We start from the raw sequence: 19,709 nt of genomic DNA on the forward strand, positions 1-19,709 counted from the left end.
CTGCCACCACTGTAGGTTATTACCGCCGCCACTGTAGGTTATTACCGCCGCCACTGTAGGTTATTGCTGCCACCACTGTAGGTTATTACCGCCGCCACTGTAGGTTATTACCGCCGCCACTGTAGGTTATTGCTGCCACCACTGTAGGTTATTACCGCCGCCACTGTAGGTTATTGCTGCCACCACTGTAGGTTATTACCGTCACCACTGTAGGTTATTACCGCCGCCACTGTAGGTTATTGCTGCCACCACTGTAGGTTATTACCGCCGCCACTGTAGGTTATTACCGCCGCCACTGTAGGTTATTGCTGCCACCACTGTAGGTTATTACCGTCACCACTGTAGGTTATTACCGCCGCCACTGTAGGTTATTGCTGCCACCACTGTAGGTTATTACCGCCGCCACTGTAGGTTATTGCCGCCGCCACTGTAGGTTATTACCGCCGCCACTGTAGGTTATTGCTGCCACCACTGTAGGTTATTGCCGCCGCCACTGTAGGTTATTACCGCCGCCACTGTAGGTTATTACCGCCGCCACTGTAGGTTATTACCGCCGCCACTGTAGGTTATTACCGTCACCACTGTATTGGATCCAAACTAAAGCCTATTGTTATGAAGAGTGTGGGAGAACCAGGAGGTCAATTGAGATTTTGTAGCCAAGTCACATTCCCTGGCCCCTGCCAAACCCAACGTATGAATAAGGTGAAAGAGGCCAAGCTAGCTGGGTACGGGCCCTAACGTAACTCTAATACTGGGATTCAAGATAGCTGACTCGTATAAACACTAAAACACATTCTGTATTTCCAAGCAATATGGAAGAAAACAATTTGCATCATTTGAAGAACAATTATTCTGGAACTTACGGTAAGTATGCTGACCCCCCCTGTAGCTTTGCACCTTCCCAGAAACAGTCCAGTGGGGTAACAATCATACAGGGGAACAGCTTGTCAATCATCTGCAAACCATGGATACATTCATCAGTTATTAAGCAAACTATCAAGAGTACATAATACAGAATAAAAACACACATGTGAATAGTCATGGACAAAAAATTACAGGCAGGGATATTTCCTTAAAAAAAAAATCAACTTACCCTTTCAATCATGACATTTTCTATGATAGGGACACCAGATTTGTAGCAGATTTTATTAAGATCCCATGATCTGAGGAGAGAAGACATACAGAACATGACATACATGTGAGCCCAGACAACCCCCTTTCTTTAGCTGTGACGTAATCACCAGTGATCCCATGGGTCTACCTACTTTCCAAACAGAGACACCTGGACCTTGCTGGCCGAGAGCGCTGCCTCCAGGTGAAGCAGCAAAGCACCCTGGGTCAGAATGTTGGTCCCTTCCTGTTTGGGGGTTTGTATGAGCATCTGTGATGTGAACACAGACTCCTCTCCCTGTTTCTCCTTGGTGTAGCGCAGCTCCCGACTCACTCGGCTACCGGCTAGAAGAGAGAAGAAGAGAGATGGAGAGGGGGGATTGGGTTAAAGATTCATCTCATCTCTCACGTATATAAGAGCTAACGGGTTATTTATGTTCATTGCGCTGCGATGTGGCAAGACAGCTCAGCCTTATTACCACTGCAGAGGAAGCATGACGCAAGTTGAAACGTCAATCAACAGAGAGAGTGAAGAACAGAAAGGTCCACAGATTGTACAGTTCTAGAAATATACCCTTTTGAAGACTCACAGTTTTAAGATTCACAGTTTAATTTAATAGCAACCAGGGTGGTGGGAAAAAAAGTCATTAATTAGGCTGAGTTTCAAATGTCCAACTTTCTGCCAACCCCTCCTCCCGACTCTCCAAGACTTAGATTCTAAATAGCTGTGTAGTTCAAACCAGAGACCTTGGCATGGGTCCAAGTGATACAGAGACCACAGCAGAGAGAGAGGGGTGGAGAGATGGAGGGAGAGATGGAGAGAGAGAGAAGGGGAGAAATCTGCTGATTATGACTATGCACAGCTCATATTATTATCAGACTATGCAACAAGCATTGCAGACACACACAAACAAGTTCAGAGTTGGCTCCCTGCATTGAAATGAGTGTCGCGTGAGTGTAGTGAACGCAGTACACACACATGAACACAGATTGGCCAACACCCTTGCCAATGTTGGTTTTGAAGGAACTTCAGACACAAAACGTCTAGCCAAGAGAAATGAGTCAAAGCTTCTCATTGGCTCCCTCTGTGAAGCAGATGTGTCCTGTTAGGGAAATCCTCCTCACTGTGCCCAAACCCCATCACTAACAACACGGCACGACACAGAATGGCAGCACCACCATCCTCAGTTTCACAGTCTGTTTCACCTGGGGCTTGAATGTGTAAGAAACTGAAACAGCCAAAAACACAGCCTCTAGCCTAGACAGACAGTTTCAGTAAAAAACGAAGGCACGATATGCTATCCATTCTTTACAGCAAACTTCCACCATACCAGAACTAACCCATCAGAGAAGGAGAGGGAGAAACTAGGAGAGAGAAAGAACAAAAGGTGGTGCCAGGGTTGGATGAGGGAGAACAACGAGGCAGAAATTCTGTTGATGTGGTATGCAGAGCCGGGCTGAAAGCATCAAAGCCCTGAGAGGAAACTCTGGAGTCCAGCCCCCTAATTACCAGAGGCTGCCCTGAAAAGAGTGAGCAGGGTATCTGTGGCCATGCCAAGGGCACATGAAACACACCGCTCTGGATCAGAGTGGGCTCGTCTGCCCCTCCGTGTTCCACTACATGACAATCCCGCAGAGGCTGGCTCTCGCTGTGGCCACCTCGCCTCTCCGCATCTCTCCCTCTCTCTCGTCCTCTGTCTGTCTTCCTCGCACCACCTCTCCCAATCCTGAGCCAGCTCCTCTAATTGAGGGAGGAGAAAAACGGATCTCGAAGTGTAAGATCAAGTTATAACTGGCTTGGAAACACATCACAATCTTTCACTGCTTTCTTCTAGCCTTCATAGCCTACTTGTGAATTCATAAAAGAAGGTAAGCTAATGTAATTTGTAATCATGCAGAATGTGCACATGCTCCAAATAATCAAAAGCAAAGTGCTTTATGTTCGTGAAGCCATAACTTTTGAAGTCAGCCTTGGTGCCACTCATGAACAAACTGTCCTATCCAATGAACAACAACCTGAAACACTCAGGTTACATTCACACTAGTACGTGTTAACTTGTTTTCGAACTCTGATTAAAATCAAACCAGACTTAAGAACAGACACTTGTTTGACTTGAGACATTGTGCTCATATTTAATACATTGGGGCATCTACAGGAACTGACTTTCAAGCTTTGGGCCTGTAATTACAGGGATCCTGAAGTAAATTATAGCTATTTGTGTCTCGTTCCGCCCATCTGGACCACCCAGCTAGAACCCCGGTTGGGGCCCCGGCCCAACACTCAGTCACTGCTCTGCTCTGTGAGAGAAAGCTCAACCACTCACCAGATGGAGGCTTCACTAGCTCTGCTCCACTCTCTGCTCTGCTCCACTCTCTGCTCTGCTCCACTCTCTGCTCTGCTCCACTCTGCTCCACTCTCTGCTCTGCTCCACTCTCTGCTCTGTTCCACTCTCTGCTCTGCTCCACTCTGCTCCGCTTTCTGCTCTGCTCCACTCTCTGCTCTGCTCCACTCTCTGCTCTGCTCCACTCTCTGCTCTGATCCACTCTCTGCTCTGCTCCACTCTCTGCTCTGATCCACTCTGCTCCACTCTCTGCTCTGCTCCACTCTCTGCCCCACTCTCTGCTCCACTCTCTGCTCCACTCTGCTCCACTCTCTGCTCCACTCTGCTCCACTCTCTGCTCCACTCTGCTCCACTCTCTGCTCCACTCTCTGCTCTGCTTCACTCTCTGTTCTGATCCACTTAGCCTGCAACCAGGAGCCGTTAAAGAGACAGGCGCCCAAATACTTTTCACAAAGCAGTCAGGAAATTTATAGAGAAGTATCTGGATTTGGTGTCCTTTGAAAACCTGCAGAAACCGATGTGAAGGGTTAGTATTAAGCCAAAATAACTTTTAATTAAGAGACAGTTGTCAAGACCTAAGACATGTAGCTCTCAGTGTCCTTCAGCAATCCCATATTGGATGGGGAAATGAGATAACAGTAAATCATATCAACATAACATGGTTGAAGAGATCAGGGAGCTCATACTTCTTCACAAAGCCACTCCAGTCAAGATGCTGCGCTCCAAGAAAAGCACCTCCATTTGTTCTCCCTCTGTTCCATTTTTCACTTCAACCCCCGGAGGTGACACCCCCTTTACAGACCAATTAATCCCCAGTTATGGTCCATCTCATCTTGCAAGCATATGCAGGGATACTATCCATCAGTCAAACGTGTATATATCACAGACATAGTGGAGCGAGGACTGCCTACCATAGCCATTCCTATGCTAAAGCTGAAGCTAATCTCTATCCAGATGGGGTTCTCACTTCTTCTCAGAAGAAGGCTGGGGGTTGGGGCTGGCCAGAGGCAGACAGACAATGGTAGCAGGTTTCAGGGAGAAGGCCTCCCACCCAGGGCCAGGTGCGTGTGTGTGTCTGTGTATGTATGTTAGCTCCCCTATCAGTGGGCAGTATGGAAAGTGGCATGTAATTAACCAAGGAGATAAAGACCCCTGCTCCTTGGTGTCAGACCACTGATGGACCCTGTCAGCTCCAATCTCCCTCATGTCCAGCCCACCACCACCCAGGAAAAGACCAGCCCCACAGACCTCACAGGAGACACCCGTACCATACTGTACTGTATCAATGTATACCCTCTCCATGCCTGTCTGTTATGTTGTCTGCCTATACATCTGCACAGGTTTAGTGATTGTAAACAGTTGAGATCAAACTCAAAAAGTGTTGGTCAAAGGCAACACAATGTATCCAATCAAATGAGGAAGAAGTCCCACACAAGAAGCCGAGCTACTTCTCCAGCTTCGCTCAGAGACTTTTAGGCGCCATCACAAAAACCCAATTATTAACCCAGTTAACAATTAGGACTGAGCCAGCAGCAGCACCATTCGCATGCAAGCTCTAGGTCCAATTCCAGTCTCCATTAGCGGAGACCACCTTCAAAGTGTTGTGGGCCAGATTAGCTGGATTAGGAGGCCACTGAAAGGACCCATGCTGCTTTGGAGGAAGTCCCACAAGGAAGAGACATGCTTTACCTGCTTCAGCCGCCAAAGGAATAAAACAAAGAATATACGGTGTTGTACTGTAGCACAGATTAGACCTTCTAGGATACAAAATCACAGATGTACAAACTCAAATGCGCACACAGCCTCGCCACTCACTCACTCACTCACTCCCTCACTTAAATACATTCGCATAGAAAATAGACTTTGCTGGAATGGTTCTGTTTAGGACCTGTCAATCTGTCATCTTGCCCATTCCCCCCTCTTTGTTATCCATTTAAAAAAGCATGCAGTATAAAACCAGAGGGATAGATTTGGCCCTGGCTGGTAGAGAGCGAAACAAGTCTCTGCTGAAATCAAGCTTTAGTTCTACTGCCATTTTCTGTAGGCCATCCTTTTACAGAATCAGCAGCACCTCCCCATCCCAGTTCAATGTGTTACTTAGCAGATAGAGAGGCTCCTAATTCTGAGAGAAAGCAGGCAGAGCAGCAGAGATTGAATGCAGGCTTTTGTCACTCCCCTCCTGAATTTATTTCAGATGTTTCCCAACAAGCAGGAAAAAATAAAGAGGGAACTTTCACAACAAAAGCAAATGGACCAAGACTTTTTCCCAGCAAATAAAACAATGCAGGCGTTGGGGGCTTGGCTTTCTACCTTAACGAGAAATACAGTGTGTGTCGGTCTGTGTGTGTGTATGTTGGGGGGGGGGGGGGGGGGGTCTGAATTGGACAAGGTGGTAAAAGGAGAGGACACTGAGGTATTCCTTCACCCCAAAAAGTGAGAGGATGAGAAATGAAGTTCAATTTGAGAGGAAGAACTGAAAAAATACCATTGAAAGCGAAAGGCAAAAAGAATCAGTTTCAGTTACAATCTATTCAGATCTTGATACTTCTGTCAGCATTGACATAAATTTCCACTGGTGTTGGCATTTAGGCACTTTCCATTTCCATATGTATAGGCTTGCCTGTACTAATTATGCTAATCATCCCTAGTGTTGGCTGCTGCGAAAAATAGTCACATTAGGCACTCCACTGGCTGCTAATGCAGCTTAATGTGTGGTTGAAACATACATTCATCCCACGGTGAAAGGCAAAAATGTCCCAAATTGCTGGTCTCATTCAGCCTAGAAATACATTTATTGAGCCCAAGGACCATCCCCCCCAACACCAAGTACAAAGAAAATGTTTTTCTCCATTCTTCTTTTTCCAGAGGGGGTACAAGCGGGGAGGAAAATGGGCAAACTCTACCCAAAAAGGTGACTGGTGTCACTTTATTTAAAGTTGACCAAGGAGAACAATCTCTTTTGGCAGGATTTAAGAAACTGTCCAAGTGAATGAAATAGAGATTTATACAGGAGATGTGTGAGACTGGGCTTGCAGGTCTGTAACAGGGATAGGCCTTCAGCACTCCCAAAAACGCACACCAGTGTCTGCAAGGACTGTTGCAAGGACTGGCAACATAAAATACAGGATGCTAAACAGGTCTACAGTTACATATAGTGCTGAAATGTAACTATACATGTAAAAAAGCCAAGTCCCATAAACACTACATAACTTGAAAAGATAAGGTGGCTGGCTATATGAGTCACTGCTTTAATACTGTATATCTCCAAAAAGGATATAACTTAGCACTGTATATTATAATTCTGTCCACAGTGGACGGTTGGTTAATGGCGACTTCAATAACTGAGGGAGCTGGTGAGGTTTTGCATTCAGCTCTTGTGTCTGCCCCTTGAGGAGAGGACTGAGGCTGGAGGATTGCAGAGTAGTGGGAGGTGTGGGGGGAACGAAGGAAGGGAGGGAGGGGGTTGGGGGGGTTGAAATAAACATTTTCAACTGACCCAGGTTGACTCTGGCCTTGTTTGTTCTTTCTACTGGTGAGGTCTGAGGCTCAGCAGTTGGAGTTTATTTATCTAGCTGGGGCACTGTGGCTTGCCATTCACCTACAATAATGCCTCATAGACCTTTCATTCTCTTGTAGCAGACCCTGAACTGGAAGACTGTGTATTTTCTGATTAATTATAGCATTTACCTTGCATTTTTGTTTAGATAACTTCCAAACACTGAAACGTCCACATGTTTCCCTCATGCTGCTAGGGCTCTAGAAGGTACCTACTGTTCCCCTCGTGCTGCTAGGGCTCTAGAAGGTACCTACTGTTCCCCTCGTGATGCTAGGGATCTAGAAGGTACCTACTGTTCCCCTCGTGCTGCTAGGGCTCTGGAAGGTACCTACTGTTCCCCTCGTGCTGCTAGGGCTCTAGAAGGTACCTACTGTTCCCCTCGTGTTGCTAGGGCTCTAGAAGGTACCTACTGTTCCCCTCGTGTTGCTAGGGCTCTGGAAGGTACCTACTGTTCCCCTCGTGCTGCTAGGTCTCTAGAAGGTACCTACTGTTCCCCTCGTGCTGCTAGGGCTCTAGAAGGTACCTACTGTTCCCCTCGTGTTGCTAGGGCTCTAGAAGGTACCTACTGTTCCCCTCGTGCTGCTAGGGCTCTAGAAGGTACCTACTGTTCCCCTCGTGTTGCTAGGTCTCTAGAAGGTACCTACTGTTCGCCATTTGGAGTAGGTCATTCATGCTCTCTGTATATGTTATTTTCCCCACTTCTACAGTCTCTTTTTAAAACACAAATCCCAAGTCACTTTGTAATATTTGCACAGCTTGTCTGTGTGTATATGTCTGTCAAGATCACAAACACTGTGTCAAGAAGGATGGGTTTAGTTCATGTGGGCTACCAGTACATACTTGTACATTACATGTAAACATTTATTTTCCACTCTAAATGCTCTATTCAAAGCTTTTTGCTGGTCTTTGGTGGTATATTTTACCCACTACAAAATATCAAACCTTTTGGGTAATCTACTGTTGCCATAGTAATAATGCTATAGCTAAACATATATTACATCCAGAAAAAACAACTCCCTACCCAGGCAATATACTTTTTCTTCTAAGTCCTGCTTGAACTGGTGAGAGAAATGTATCCTGAGAGAGAAGCCATACTGTTGTTTTTAGGGAATGGGAAAATGTTGAAGTGTATACCCCTAAAACCTTCAACCCCAATGCTCCCCCACCCCCACCCTCATCTCCCTGCACTTTATTATTCCCCTTTTCTTCCGACAGACAATACACGCTAGGTCACATTCTCCCCAGGTCCCACCCATGACTGCTAGCCCCCTTTCCTGTGTTGTTGCTTGCTCTTCATTGCTTCTGAGGTAGCAAAAAAAAATCAAAAGAAAACAACATATGACTAACAAAAAAAGGTTCCTTAGCTGAATTTAGCATGCATTATTAGCCAGCACTCTGTCTGTATTAGCCAACCAGTGGAAGTCGTCTGTCCACCTAGAGAAAGAACCGCTTAGGCTTGTATCTGTCACAACCCCATATGTACACCTTAACAGGTACCATATGTTTAACTACCACACCTTTCCTCAGTTTGAAGAAACCTACTCCCATATGTTTCTGACTAGCACCAACTACTGGTTTATATACCACCAATAGTATATCAACATTCAGAACAGACATACTAGTCCCAGCTAAGGCTGTAGTGACAGTGTACAGCAGGGATTTGCATTATCAGGGTCAGAAAACAAATTCTCTCCAAAATACTATTTTCTACTGTCCTATGGCACAAGTTTTAGCACATTATCCTGGGCTAGGTTAGGGTTGGGTAGAATGGAGTAGGCCAGGTAGGGTATAGGGTAGGCTAAGGTAAGGACCCTGGTGGTCTGACTTCACAAACAGCCGGACATCTATACTAGCACGGTGGCAAACGTGACATTTGAGTGGGGGTTGAGTTGGGGACAGATATGGCCTGAGGATATATGATGGGGGGGCATATGCTCTCAGGAACTCCCAGCTGGCCAAGTGTGAGCCCAGGAGGCCTCATATCAGCACCCTCATCCCTCATATGCGGTCAGAATACACCTCTGCATGTGTTGACAAGAAGACCCTATAGATGTGCGTTCTGTACTGAGAAAATATTAAGCCTTCTACACTTGCTATTTTTAAAGTTTGAGTCCGGACTGTAAGTTGTTGATGAATAAAATAATGCTCTTTGGACACTCATCTTTTCTAAGAGAGCACTGAACCTCTCTGTTCTATTAGGAAATATTTCCTTTTGTAAAAGTGTGTGTGCGTGCGTGTGCGTGTGCGTGTGTGTGTGCGTGCGAGAAGATCTAACCTCTCCTTGTTACCAAACCACTTACTTTTCATTCAACTCTGAGCAGCTTTGTCAATGGGCTATTGGGGGAAACAACACAGGCAGAAACTTTAGAAACATGGGCACTGCCTCTTAAAGGAACAGCATTCCTTTTCAGCATTTGGGCATTTCACTCAGAATGACTCCATGATTAGGCATAACAAACCCATATGGCTACATCTAACAACCTCCTTTCAGAAGACAAACGGTTAGCTTATTTAATGTGTATGAAATACACACCAGTACATTACCAAAATACTGTGATCATGACAAATTACACTGCGATAACTTCACATCTTGTTTGTGAGTCAGACTCAGACAACTCAACTACAATCTGTCAAGTAAATCTGAAAATCTTTGGCTTCACCAATCTGACAAAAACTCAAACACAGTGTGTCAGACCACAGGCATTTCATTGACAACAGTAGTAGTAGTCCCCTTCCCAGCCAAAGTGTTGGTACGGAATAAAATACACAGATACTGAGTGAGTGTTTATACTACAACTGCTGTGACTCTTTTTAGAATGTGCAAAACAGGTGGGAAATCTTCAGTTGTATTAACATATTTTTGTAGGAAAGGGGGTGCTTTTATTGTTGAATGGAATCCAAGAATAGTTATGGACCACACAGGGAGCTAGGGGGGAGGGTCAGCTCCTCAAAGATGGCTAACGATTCACACAGCCCATCTGCTCTTGGGATCAGGAGTGCGGCAAAAGCCTAGGGGGGCTTAAAAGGAATTTGGCAGTGTGAAAACCAAATAAAGCTGCCCGAATATGCACAGATAACCCAGCCTGCACACAGAAAGGACGGCAAATAAAACATGGATCATGGAACCACCATGGCAAACAATACAAGGCTGATGAGAAGAACAAGAGAAGGCTTGCGTGTGCAGTGAACACCAATGCTAGCTCCTTGTGTGCAATAAAGTAGGAATATCTTGACCCATTCTCCATTCCCAATGCAAAGCAACTTTGGCATCAGCAAAAAACACACTCAAAAGTGCAGATCTTACAAAGTACCACAACTTTCAATGTTTACAAAAGATTACAAAGAAAAAAAACAACACATTTTTGTATATCACCCAATCATGAATAACAACTGTAGAGGATCGTCTCTACAAAAAACAGCCATCTCAACTACTGATCGACAAATCAGTCAGACAGCACCCATACAGTTTCCTGTCCCCCCTTCAGTAGTTTAGATGGCAAAATGTCTACAACAAGTTCATTTGGGCAAAAAAATGACCCCTTTCTCCCCTTCCCAGACAACCCCCCCCCCCAAACCATACCCCAAAACTGAAACGCCAGACTCACCTTCAACCCACAGTTGCTCAATGTCCGTCTCAATGGCAGCAACCCGCAAACCCACAGACAAGGCACCGAACACAAGCAGTCCAATGAAAAGGACTTTCCCACAATGTCGCTGGATGTGACAGCCCAAAGAAAACAGAAGAGCCTGGAACCTCGCCCGAACCCACAACGGGGCTTTCTGACCCACAGCCTTCCCCTAAAGAGACAAGAGGAACATGGAGGGAGAGAAAGGTGTTATTATATTGTTATTACACATTAATAACAACATATTGCATTACATGGACTGTATGGCTATGGCATAGACAAGTTAAAGTTTTCACTAATGGAAGACTACATTGTTTCTAACTGTAAGATAAAAAAAACTCAATATAGTAGTCTTTCTAGTATTACTAAGATTCAACTACAAGGGCAGAGAATGCTATGCTAATAAGATAGCTAACTTGAGTATGACTTTCATTGTGATAACGTGACGTACTTAAGGGCATGTTCAACATTACAGTATCTACTGTATTAGTCAGCTACTTGAGAGTCTTCCTGTCAGTTGTCCTGTAAGCAAATCATATCTATGTGAAATACATCACTGAGCTAATGTCAGATCTAGAGACCATGTGAATATCAGAATATAACCAGCCAGAACCCTAATTGATAGTAGGTCATTGAGGGCCCAACATAAAAAAGAGTAAAGCAATGGCCAGTCTTTGGATTGGAATTGGCCCTCACAGTTGGCACAAGCGAGGTCAAGGTGCCACTCATCACCAGAGGCATGGGGGTTTGCTATGGAATCAAAACCCATGACATCACAATTATGGTTACATGGTTTGGACTTAACAAAAATAAACAGCATAGTTGTCAAATGGGATATCAAGTACTCTATGATGTTCTTGTGTAGACTACTACACATGAGTAATACACTATTAACAACTAGAATTAAATAAGCATCTAATAGAGGCTATCATGTTTGCATACTGCCTTACTCATTTCATATGTATATACTGTATTATATTCTACTGTGTCTTAGTCAATGCCACACCGACATTGCTCAATGTAACATTTCTATATTTCTTAATTCCATTATTTTACTTTTAGATGTGTGTTTTTGGTTGTGAATCGTTTTAGATAGTACTACACTGTTAAATATTACTACACTGTTGGAGCTAGGAAAAGCATTTCGCTCCACCAGCAATAACATCTGCTAAATATGTGTATGTGACCAATACAATTTGAGTTGAACACTTTTGTGTACTTGGACTTCCATTTTTGTCCAATCTTACTATATTTCCTTTTTTAAACACTCAGCCAGCTGCCCCTAACAACCTCCTGGTAAAAAAAATATGAAACCCAATGCTGTTGTGCACTAACGCAACTTCTAGTTTTAAATGGAAGTTAAAAGATGACAAGATTGCACATATTTGAGTCAGGAGTGATGTAGACTATACCGTACTTTCCTTTATAGGCTACATACCTTCTTACAGGCTATGCAAGTATTTGACAATAAGCAGTTTCTATACCAAAAATCCCTTCTCCTATAATTTAAAATGAAAACACTGTCTGAAGACCTTCTACTATACCCTTTCAAACTGTACAAACAATGTCACCGGTCTAGTACAGACACTGGACAGATGTTTTGGTTTCACTTAGGAGTTTTGACACATTTCCAAGCGTTCATGCGGTCCAGTGATGCTTTGTCAGATAAAACGTAATCAGTGAATTCCTCTGTAAGACCCACTGCATTTTCAAACAAACTAGACCACAACGGGGACCCTGAGTGTAACTTGTTACAAACAGAGTTGAACAGATCCCACACACGCAGAAATAAACATTTTGAGTTGTATTGCTTCTAAAAATGAATGGATAAAGTTATTCTCATTCATAGGGGGATCGGGGCTGGAAGTGTAAAATCAGTGCGTGCCAGTAAATGTTACAATGTAACACCGAAATATCACTAGAGTGTAATATCACCGTGTATATCACATTGTATGACATTTTGACATAAAACTCCCTCAATTGATATTCCTCCATTCGAGTAGTAATAACATCAGTTTCCGCAAAAGTACCAGAACATAACACTCATTCACAGAGACGATGAATGAAACATTAAGCATATTCCATCGAAAGCATTTCATCACCTTAGAAATCTGTTTTAATGCGAAAGCAGCGTGGCAGTAGCTGGGTCTCCGGAGAAGATCTGAGTTTACTGGCGGCGGAGAACGCATATAATTTGGGGGTAAATCTCCAAAAACACCGGCCCCTGGGACTCTGGGATCCGAGGCCATAGTCCAAACAAGAAAACAAAGCACAGAGCAAAGCAAGAGAGAAACAGTGCGAGTTCAGCAAAAGCGACAATAATCCAAGATAGAATACTAGCGCATCCACCGGGTAAAAGTTTGGATAATATATTCTAGTCTTTCCTTGAGCCAAAGTCTTGCAACTCCATCCCAACATTATGTGCCCAAATCCGTATAGATCCTTCAGTCTTCATCCGTCCTAATAGCTTATAAAACAACGTTTCGAAGTAGGAACGTCTCGATCAGATCTCTAAGTCTGCCTCTGATCCCGTAGCAGTAACATTTGGAGAAGTTAGCCCCTCTGCAAATCCTGAAAAGGGTGGTTTGATGGAAAAGTGCTCTGGTTCTCATTGGCCAAGGAAGAGGCAAATTACTTTGCAAACATCTCCTATTATTAGCTGCTAAGCAACAGCTCACCAAAGTGGAGAGAGGGGGAGACCACCCAGGCAGCCCTTCAAATCGAGGGGAGGGGGGAGAGCGAGGGGGCGTCAGAGAGAGGAACTCTTTCAATAAACTCAGCACACTGCTGCCTGCCCTGTTCTGCACACTCCCAATTGCCTTATCTCGGTTATAAGAAGCAATCACACATGCCATCTATTGATAAAACAGACACTTTATTTTTTAATCCAGAGTCGGATATAAATAAAAGTAGAAATTAATCGAGTAGTTTCTCACACATAAATACATGGGACTGAATAGTCTAAATTGTGTACTAAACTAGCCTTATTTATTGGCATGAGAGTTTTCAACTCTATAAAGTAAACCAAGTGTTAACTGTAAAACATTCAATGTTACTTTTAAAATAGGTTTAAACCAATTCTAACTCTCAGACTATGGTTCACACCTTCAAAGTGAATTCCTTTGCTTGACTTTGGCCTAAATTAAATAGTGAGATTTATAAAACAAGATATACTCTGTTTGGTACTGTATTATGTGTGCAGGGGTTGTGTCTATTTACACATAATTGCTAAGGATTTACTGACATGGTTAATTCCACTGTGCTGTGCAGTTTCCCAAACAGCTGTGATGAGTGTGTGTGGTGTTGGTCTTCAACATTGACAGCTGTAGGTTCTACTTGCCCTGGTGTAGGGCATTTCACTTCTAATGGGGTTTGAGCAGACCCTCCTACTATTGCCAGGTAGTTATTTGTTTCCTCTCTGTCACAGCCTACTGTCAAGTACTTCATTCTAACTTTGTTTACCTGAGTCTGAAGGCAATATAGTTTATTATAGAGTGAATGTAAGACATGTATACACCAAGATGGTGTAGGCCTGCACAAAAGCAATATAAAGTATAGATTATTTGTGCTCTATTGAATAAATAAATGCAGTCAGGAGTGAAAAAAAATCCATGCACTTGTCTTGATAACCACTTTATTACAGAAAGTTAAATGACAACAAATGATTATGGTTGGCATACGTAACAATCAAGATGGGACAACAAACTGCTGATAAGTTAAATAAACTTGCTACTTGCACTTTGGATGTGTAACAACAGCAATAGTTGCCACTTTATGGAACCATTAAGGGTATTTCCTCCCAGCTCTATAATCTTTTCATCTTGTACATTGTTCAAAAACTGTGAAGAGAATGACTTCACATTTAAATAGATTAGCACACACCTACATGACTGAGACATACTCTCTTTTAGTCTACGCATCATTTGGCCAATTTATAAAAAACATTTCAGTTGGTGGATAACATGTAGCTTTCAACCCAGGCCTTCAAGATGACCATTGGACTGCCAATTTGATTTAGACGTGAAGAAGTGTGATACTTGAGAAGCATACATGTATAATTGCAACTGTATCAGTATACATACACAACGTTACATACTGTAGGGGATTTTTGATTTAATTCAATGCAAACCTCAGACTCCAGGTCTAGCCTACATACCGTGTGTGAGTGTGGACAGAGATGAGTGGGAAAGGATATTCATATCATGGTGGCATACAGGGGTGGTACTAGAGATCAGCTAGTTACTCAATTTGTTCAATTGGATGAGGGGAAAAGGCAACTGGAAATTGGAGCTAATATGGAATGTGAGGAATTGCCCTGTGTGGTAGGGGGCCCCTTGAAGCCTAACAAACTGAGGGAGGTCTGGTCCGAGGTCTAGAGGCCTTGGATAAATAAACCCCAGAGATGACCATGCGCTGTCCAGATATCTGCCATCACACAGCCTCCCCAACATAAACCACTCCCTCTCGGGCCCTGGCCTGCCTGCCTAGCCCCGGTTCTGTATGTGCAATAGCAAAGTACGGAACCACTCTCGCACTAAAGCATCACACGATCTGTGCTGCAGTTGACCGCGTGATTAGTTTTCGTAAACCTAGGCGTGCTTACATTTCTTTCTCATATGGACCAGTGGAGACGGGCACACATTCTACTAGGTTAGAGTTCACATGAACTGACGGGGCCAAATCATTTGCAGTTTACGTTAGCACCTAGAAAGTGGGATAAAATTGAGTTTCTTGGGGGTTTAGTTGTTATTTGTGAAATAGTACATGCAGAGAAGTTCAAGTTTTAAATGCTAAAAAGGCTGGTCTTCTGGACACAGATTAAGTATATTCCTGGACTAAAAAGCATGTTCAATGGGTATTCTCCCTTAAATAGGTTTTTAGTCCAGGACTAGTCTTAGGGACTGCACAAGCCGCACCGAATGTTGATCTGCCGTTCATCTGCAATTCTTTCGCCTTTTGTTCGGCCCGGTGTGTTTAAGGGACCACCCGCCGGTAGGCATCTGACTGCTGACATTTCGGCCAGTTTTCACTCGGTTGGCAAATTATGCCAGCAAATTAAGTCTGGAGCGGCACTCTGTTCAGAGGTGCTAAGTACTCTCAGCTGGCAAACTACTGGTGTCCATGCCTTTAATATGTGTCCAGGAAACCAACCCATAAGGGTAGAACTTGGCATAGCGGCAATTTTTGTACATCATATGAAAGTCAACAAAATAAGTAACTTTAGTTTTGTAGATACATTAATTTCAATTTTTTTAACAACCGTGCAACTACTTGTAACTTCATATGGCTGATAGGCTACATATAACTTCTGGCTATGATGTGTGAATAAGGCATTCTGGTAACCAGAACAATTACAATGTTCAACATGGTATAAGGTATTCTTTTTCAGCAGGGATCACATTTTTCTGCCAACATTTCTGGGGACCCGATTTTTCCCCAAAGAATTTCTCACTCCACCCACCCCAAATCTAATGACACCTTAAAATCAGTACATTTAGACTTTTACATTAACAAATGTCCTTCAATTAATTGCCTTTTCATCTCTTATCAAAATGAAAAGAAACCAATAAATACATTTACTCAATAAAATTGCATTTTCTAATTAACTTTCCCAAAAACATGGAATATTGTCCCATACAATAATCAGTACTCTTGATTTGTTCCAAAAATAATTGGTGACCCCACTGCAGTTCCCCCCCAAACCCACTAGGGGTCGCGACCCCGACTTTGAATACCACTGATTTAAGTTAAATTTATTTTATGTTATTGCAACAGATACATTCCATAAAGAGTGCACTAATTCCACCTTCAACCCACATTTGTCCACTTTTAAACAATATTTGTCCAAACAGAACCCATTACAATCGATTACAATCACTATTAACTAAATGGATTTCAGGTTTGAATAAATCAATAACCAAAACATATCACAATCATGTATTTGAATCAACAAGTGCCAAACCGTAATGATAACAGTGCAACAGTATTACAAGTAATAACAGTAGTATATTTACACAGTAATAAGCACGCAGCACAAATGTGTACAATCCATGGAGGGACCTATTTACTCTTAAGTCATCCTCTATTCTTAGGTACTGTTAACTTCTATCATTTACTCTTAAGTCATCTTTTCACTGCTGGTGTTTGAAGCAACAAAAAAAAGACACAACGAACCAAACCAATATTCATTAGCGCATGTTTAATGAATGTTTACGAAGGGCTTTCTTAAGTATTGGTAAGCCAAAAGGTGCATTGTAGCAGAATGACGTGTACATGTAAGCATTGAAGGGATGTCTTTAAAAGAAGAGACCTGCCACACAGCCAGAGATACGATTCATTATGATAATGTATTTCTTTCCCCCTTTGTCATGTAATGAATGGTTTGGTTCCCTTAAAGAGGTATTGTCAGACTTTGGCAGGTGGCAACGATAGCACAATCAAACTTTGTTTATGGGTCTCTCATCAACTTATCATTTATTTATCTACCTGTTATGTACCTATATTGTGAGGTGGGTTGGGGTTGAATTGAAAGAAAGCGAGGAGAACAGACTACAAATAAAATGCATTGACATGTGTAGTCAGGGCTCTGACATCATTGCATCATGATCCATTGAAACGTAATATGAAATTATGCACTGCTCTGGTCTTTGCAAGTTTAAAACTACAAACTGGTACACATAAGCAAAGAGTATGTATCATATATCATCTGACAGGAACAGTTAAATCACCCAGAAGAGCTTTGCGTCCATAAAAGAAAACATATCACACAGGGGAATGCATTTAATCTGGCAACACTAAATAAAAATAGCCGGTTGCCAGACTGTCTGACAGACTCAATTAAATACATTAACTGGTGACAAAACCTGTGCACATGGCCCAACATGGCTTTGTCTGGTCTGCTGACTGTGGTGCAGATCATTTATCATACCTCTAACCTGCTGCACAGCTTGTTTAGCTAGCTGAAAGCCATGGTGGTTTACTACTGAGATATATCGGAGTTGGTGTGCCTCACGTTCCTATAGGTTATTATACTATACATGGATCCCCCCCCCCACGCACCCTTTGTTGAAGTAGCATAAGCAAGTGTTATTTCTGTTGAGCTGCTTAAAAAGACAGTGTGTGTGTGTGTGTGCTTCTGTGCATTGAGGTGGGCGTGAGGGTTGAACGGAGGCATGGGGGACGCAGCAGTGTCTCAAAAGGTAGGGCTGCAAAAAAGGGAGGAAATTAGTTTGTGCCTCAAGAACAGAGAAGACAAATTGAGGAAGTGTTCTGTTAATGTGTAGAGGTCAGCAACAGACATGCTGGTTTTTGCCACTTGGGTGGCCTAGCCAGTCTCTCACCCTCCAACATGCTCAGCCCTCCAGCCCCAAAACCACCCACCCCAAAAGTCCCAAACTCCACCCCACCACACACACACTCCTCCCTTGGAGCAGAGCTTCTCTTCCCTTTCCCCCTAGATGTCATTTGGTCAGTTTGACCAGCACACATTTGGCCTGGAAGCCAGGGCAGGGTACTCCTCCACAAGAACTGATGTCAACCAGCTCTCTCGCCTGGTGTGAGTCCCAAATGGCACCCTAATCCCTATACGGATTTGATTTATTTACTGCACTACTAAAACGGGGAATATGGTGCCATTTGGGACACAGCCTCTTGGACCAGCTCCTGGACAGTATTTATATTACTGTCTACATGTCGTCTCCATTGGCTTCACAAGGACCACTGCACTTACACTACTTCCTGCAACTGCCAAAGGCACATTACACCACTGCCTGCCTGTTAACATTAGTATCTTTATTTGGATTAGAGCCTGCCAACGTTCACGGCTAGCCATGCAGCTGAGCTGACACAGAGGTACGGAGGTGTGGACAGAGGAAATCAACAATCATAAAAAATTGCAGTGGTACATCTAGAAGACATTAAACATTCCATTTCTTTTCATCACTTTGAAAAAGTTCCCAAACTCTGTTGAGTGACCACTCTAATTAATTTCATCCTTTATAGTCTGTCCATGGTGGTGGGACATGTTTTATCATAGTAACAAATAGCCCTATGGAGACTAACCCAGAGACGAGAGCTGATATATGATCTGTTGGATGACATCTGATCCCGAGCCCTGGAAAACACAAGCATCTGCCACATTCGGACCAGAGAGGTGGGGACTGACACTGAACATAGAGCTGGTTAACTCCTAACCTAACTAACACAGCCACAAGGACTTGGGAGTTGGCTGCTGTATAAATATACAAACCTGGCTTTAAAAAAAACAACCCATGCCAGATCTCATAAATTGGACTTGATGCTCTCAGGTCAGAGGCTGCAGAAAGGGTTAAAGCAGGAAGAAGAATGAAAATAATATTATCTTTAATTTATGTTACCATTTATCTGTGTATGCAAGTCTTTAAATGGCCACAAAAAAGGACTCCTTCGAAGATTTTTTTTACAATAACTTTTGTATCGGGACTTGAATCTACTGTCTGTATAAAGAAAATAAAAAAGCAAAAGTGAGTTGAAATTTTAGTTATTCTAGCATCACTAACGACAAAAACAAAAGAAGAGAAAAGACAGACAACATAATTACTCTGCCAATGACGATAAATGACTATTGGTCACGGACACAATATGAAGCAGGCCACTGTAAATCACACGACAGACGGAGCATCTTCCTGGAGATCTGTCGTCGTTTGTGACTAAGGAACTTCAGACCTGTAATTTAAGAAATGCGCTGGCGAAAGAATGCAATAAATCTTTGACAGCAAAGAAAAAAAGTCAAGAGACCAACTCCTAAATTCCTATCAGTTTGTGAACGTGGGAGGGATTATGTGTTACTTGATGAGATCTCACTGGGTGGTCCAGCCCACCATTTTTGTGTACAAATAAACTTAACCCCCAATGTGCTGCTCTGGTCCTCTGCTGCACCACACGTCATAGACACAGACTACCAGGCTGTATAGTCGTGTGAAGAAATGTATGTATAGACGACAACACACGGACCGAACAAACACTTGACAAAGCTTTATAGAATCACCCAGAAATAACAGACAAGACTCACACAAAGAACACCACTGAAACTGATCC

At 43.2% G+C, this 19,709-nt stretch overlaps 1 protein-coding gene across 1 annotated transcript in view; it reads right to left on the reverse strand.

The window, feature by feature from the left end:
- Positions 1-13,313, reverse strand: part of LOC110508734 (protein patched homolog 1) — a 34,879-nt gene extending 21,566 nt beyond the window's left edge. Inside the window, exons 1-5 of the mRNA XM_021589492.3 lie at positions 12,737-13,313; positions 10,614-10,806; positions 1,266-1,455; positions 1,094-1,163; positions 864-955 (exon numbers count right to left, since the gene is read on the reverse strand). Coding sequence (XP_021445167.3) covers positions 864-955; positions 1,094-1,163; positions 1,266-1,455; positions 10,614-10,806; positions 12,737-12,883 — 692 coding nt within the window. The 5' untranslated portion in view covers positions 12,884-13,313. The remainder of the gene's footprint in view (positions 1-863; positions 956-1,093; positions 1,164-1,265; positions 1,456-10,613; positions 10,807-12,736) is intronic.
- Between the last annotated feature and the right edge of the window lie 6,396 nt (positions 13,314-19,709).

The sequence above is a fragment of the Oncorhynchus mykiss genome, chromosome 28, assembly GCF_057628025.1.
Source record: "Oncorhynchus mykiss isolate SJ-2025 chromosome 28, ASM5762802v1, whole genome shotgun sequence".
Classification (NCBI taxonomy): domain Eukaryota; kingdom Metazoa; phylum Chordata; class Actinopteri; order Salmoniformes; family Salmonidae; genus Oncorhynchus; species Oncorhynchus mykiss.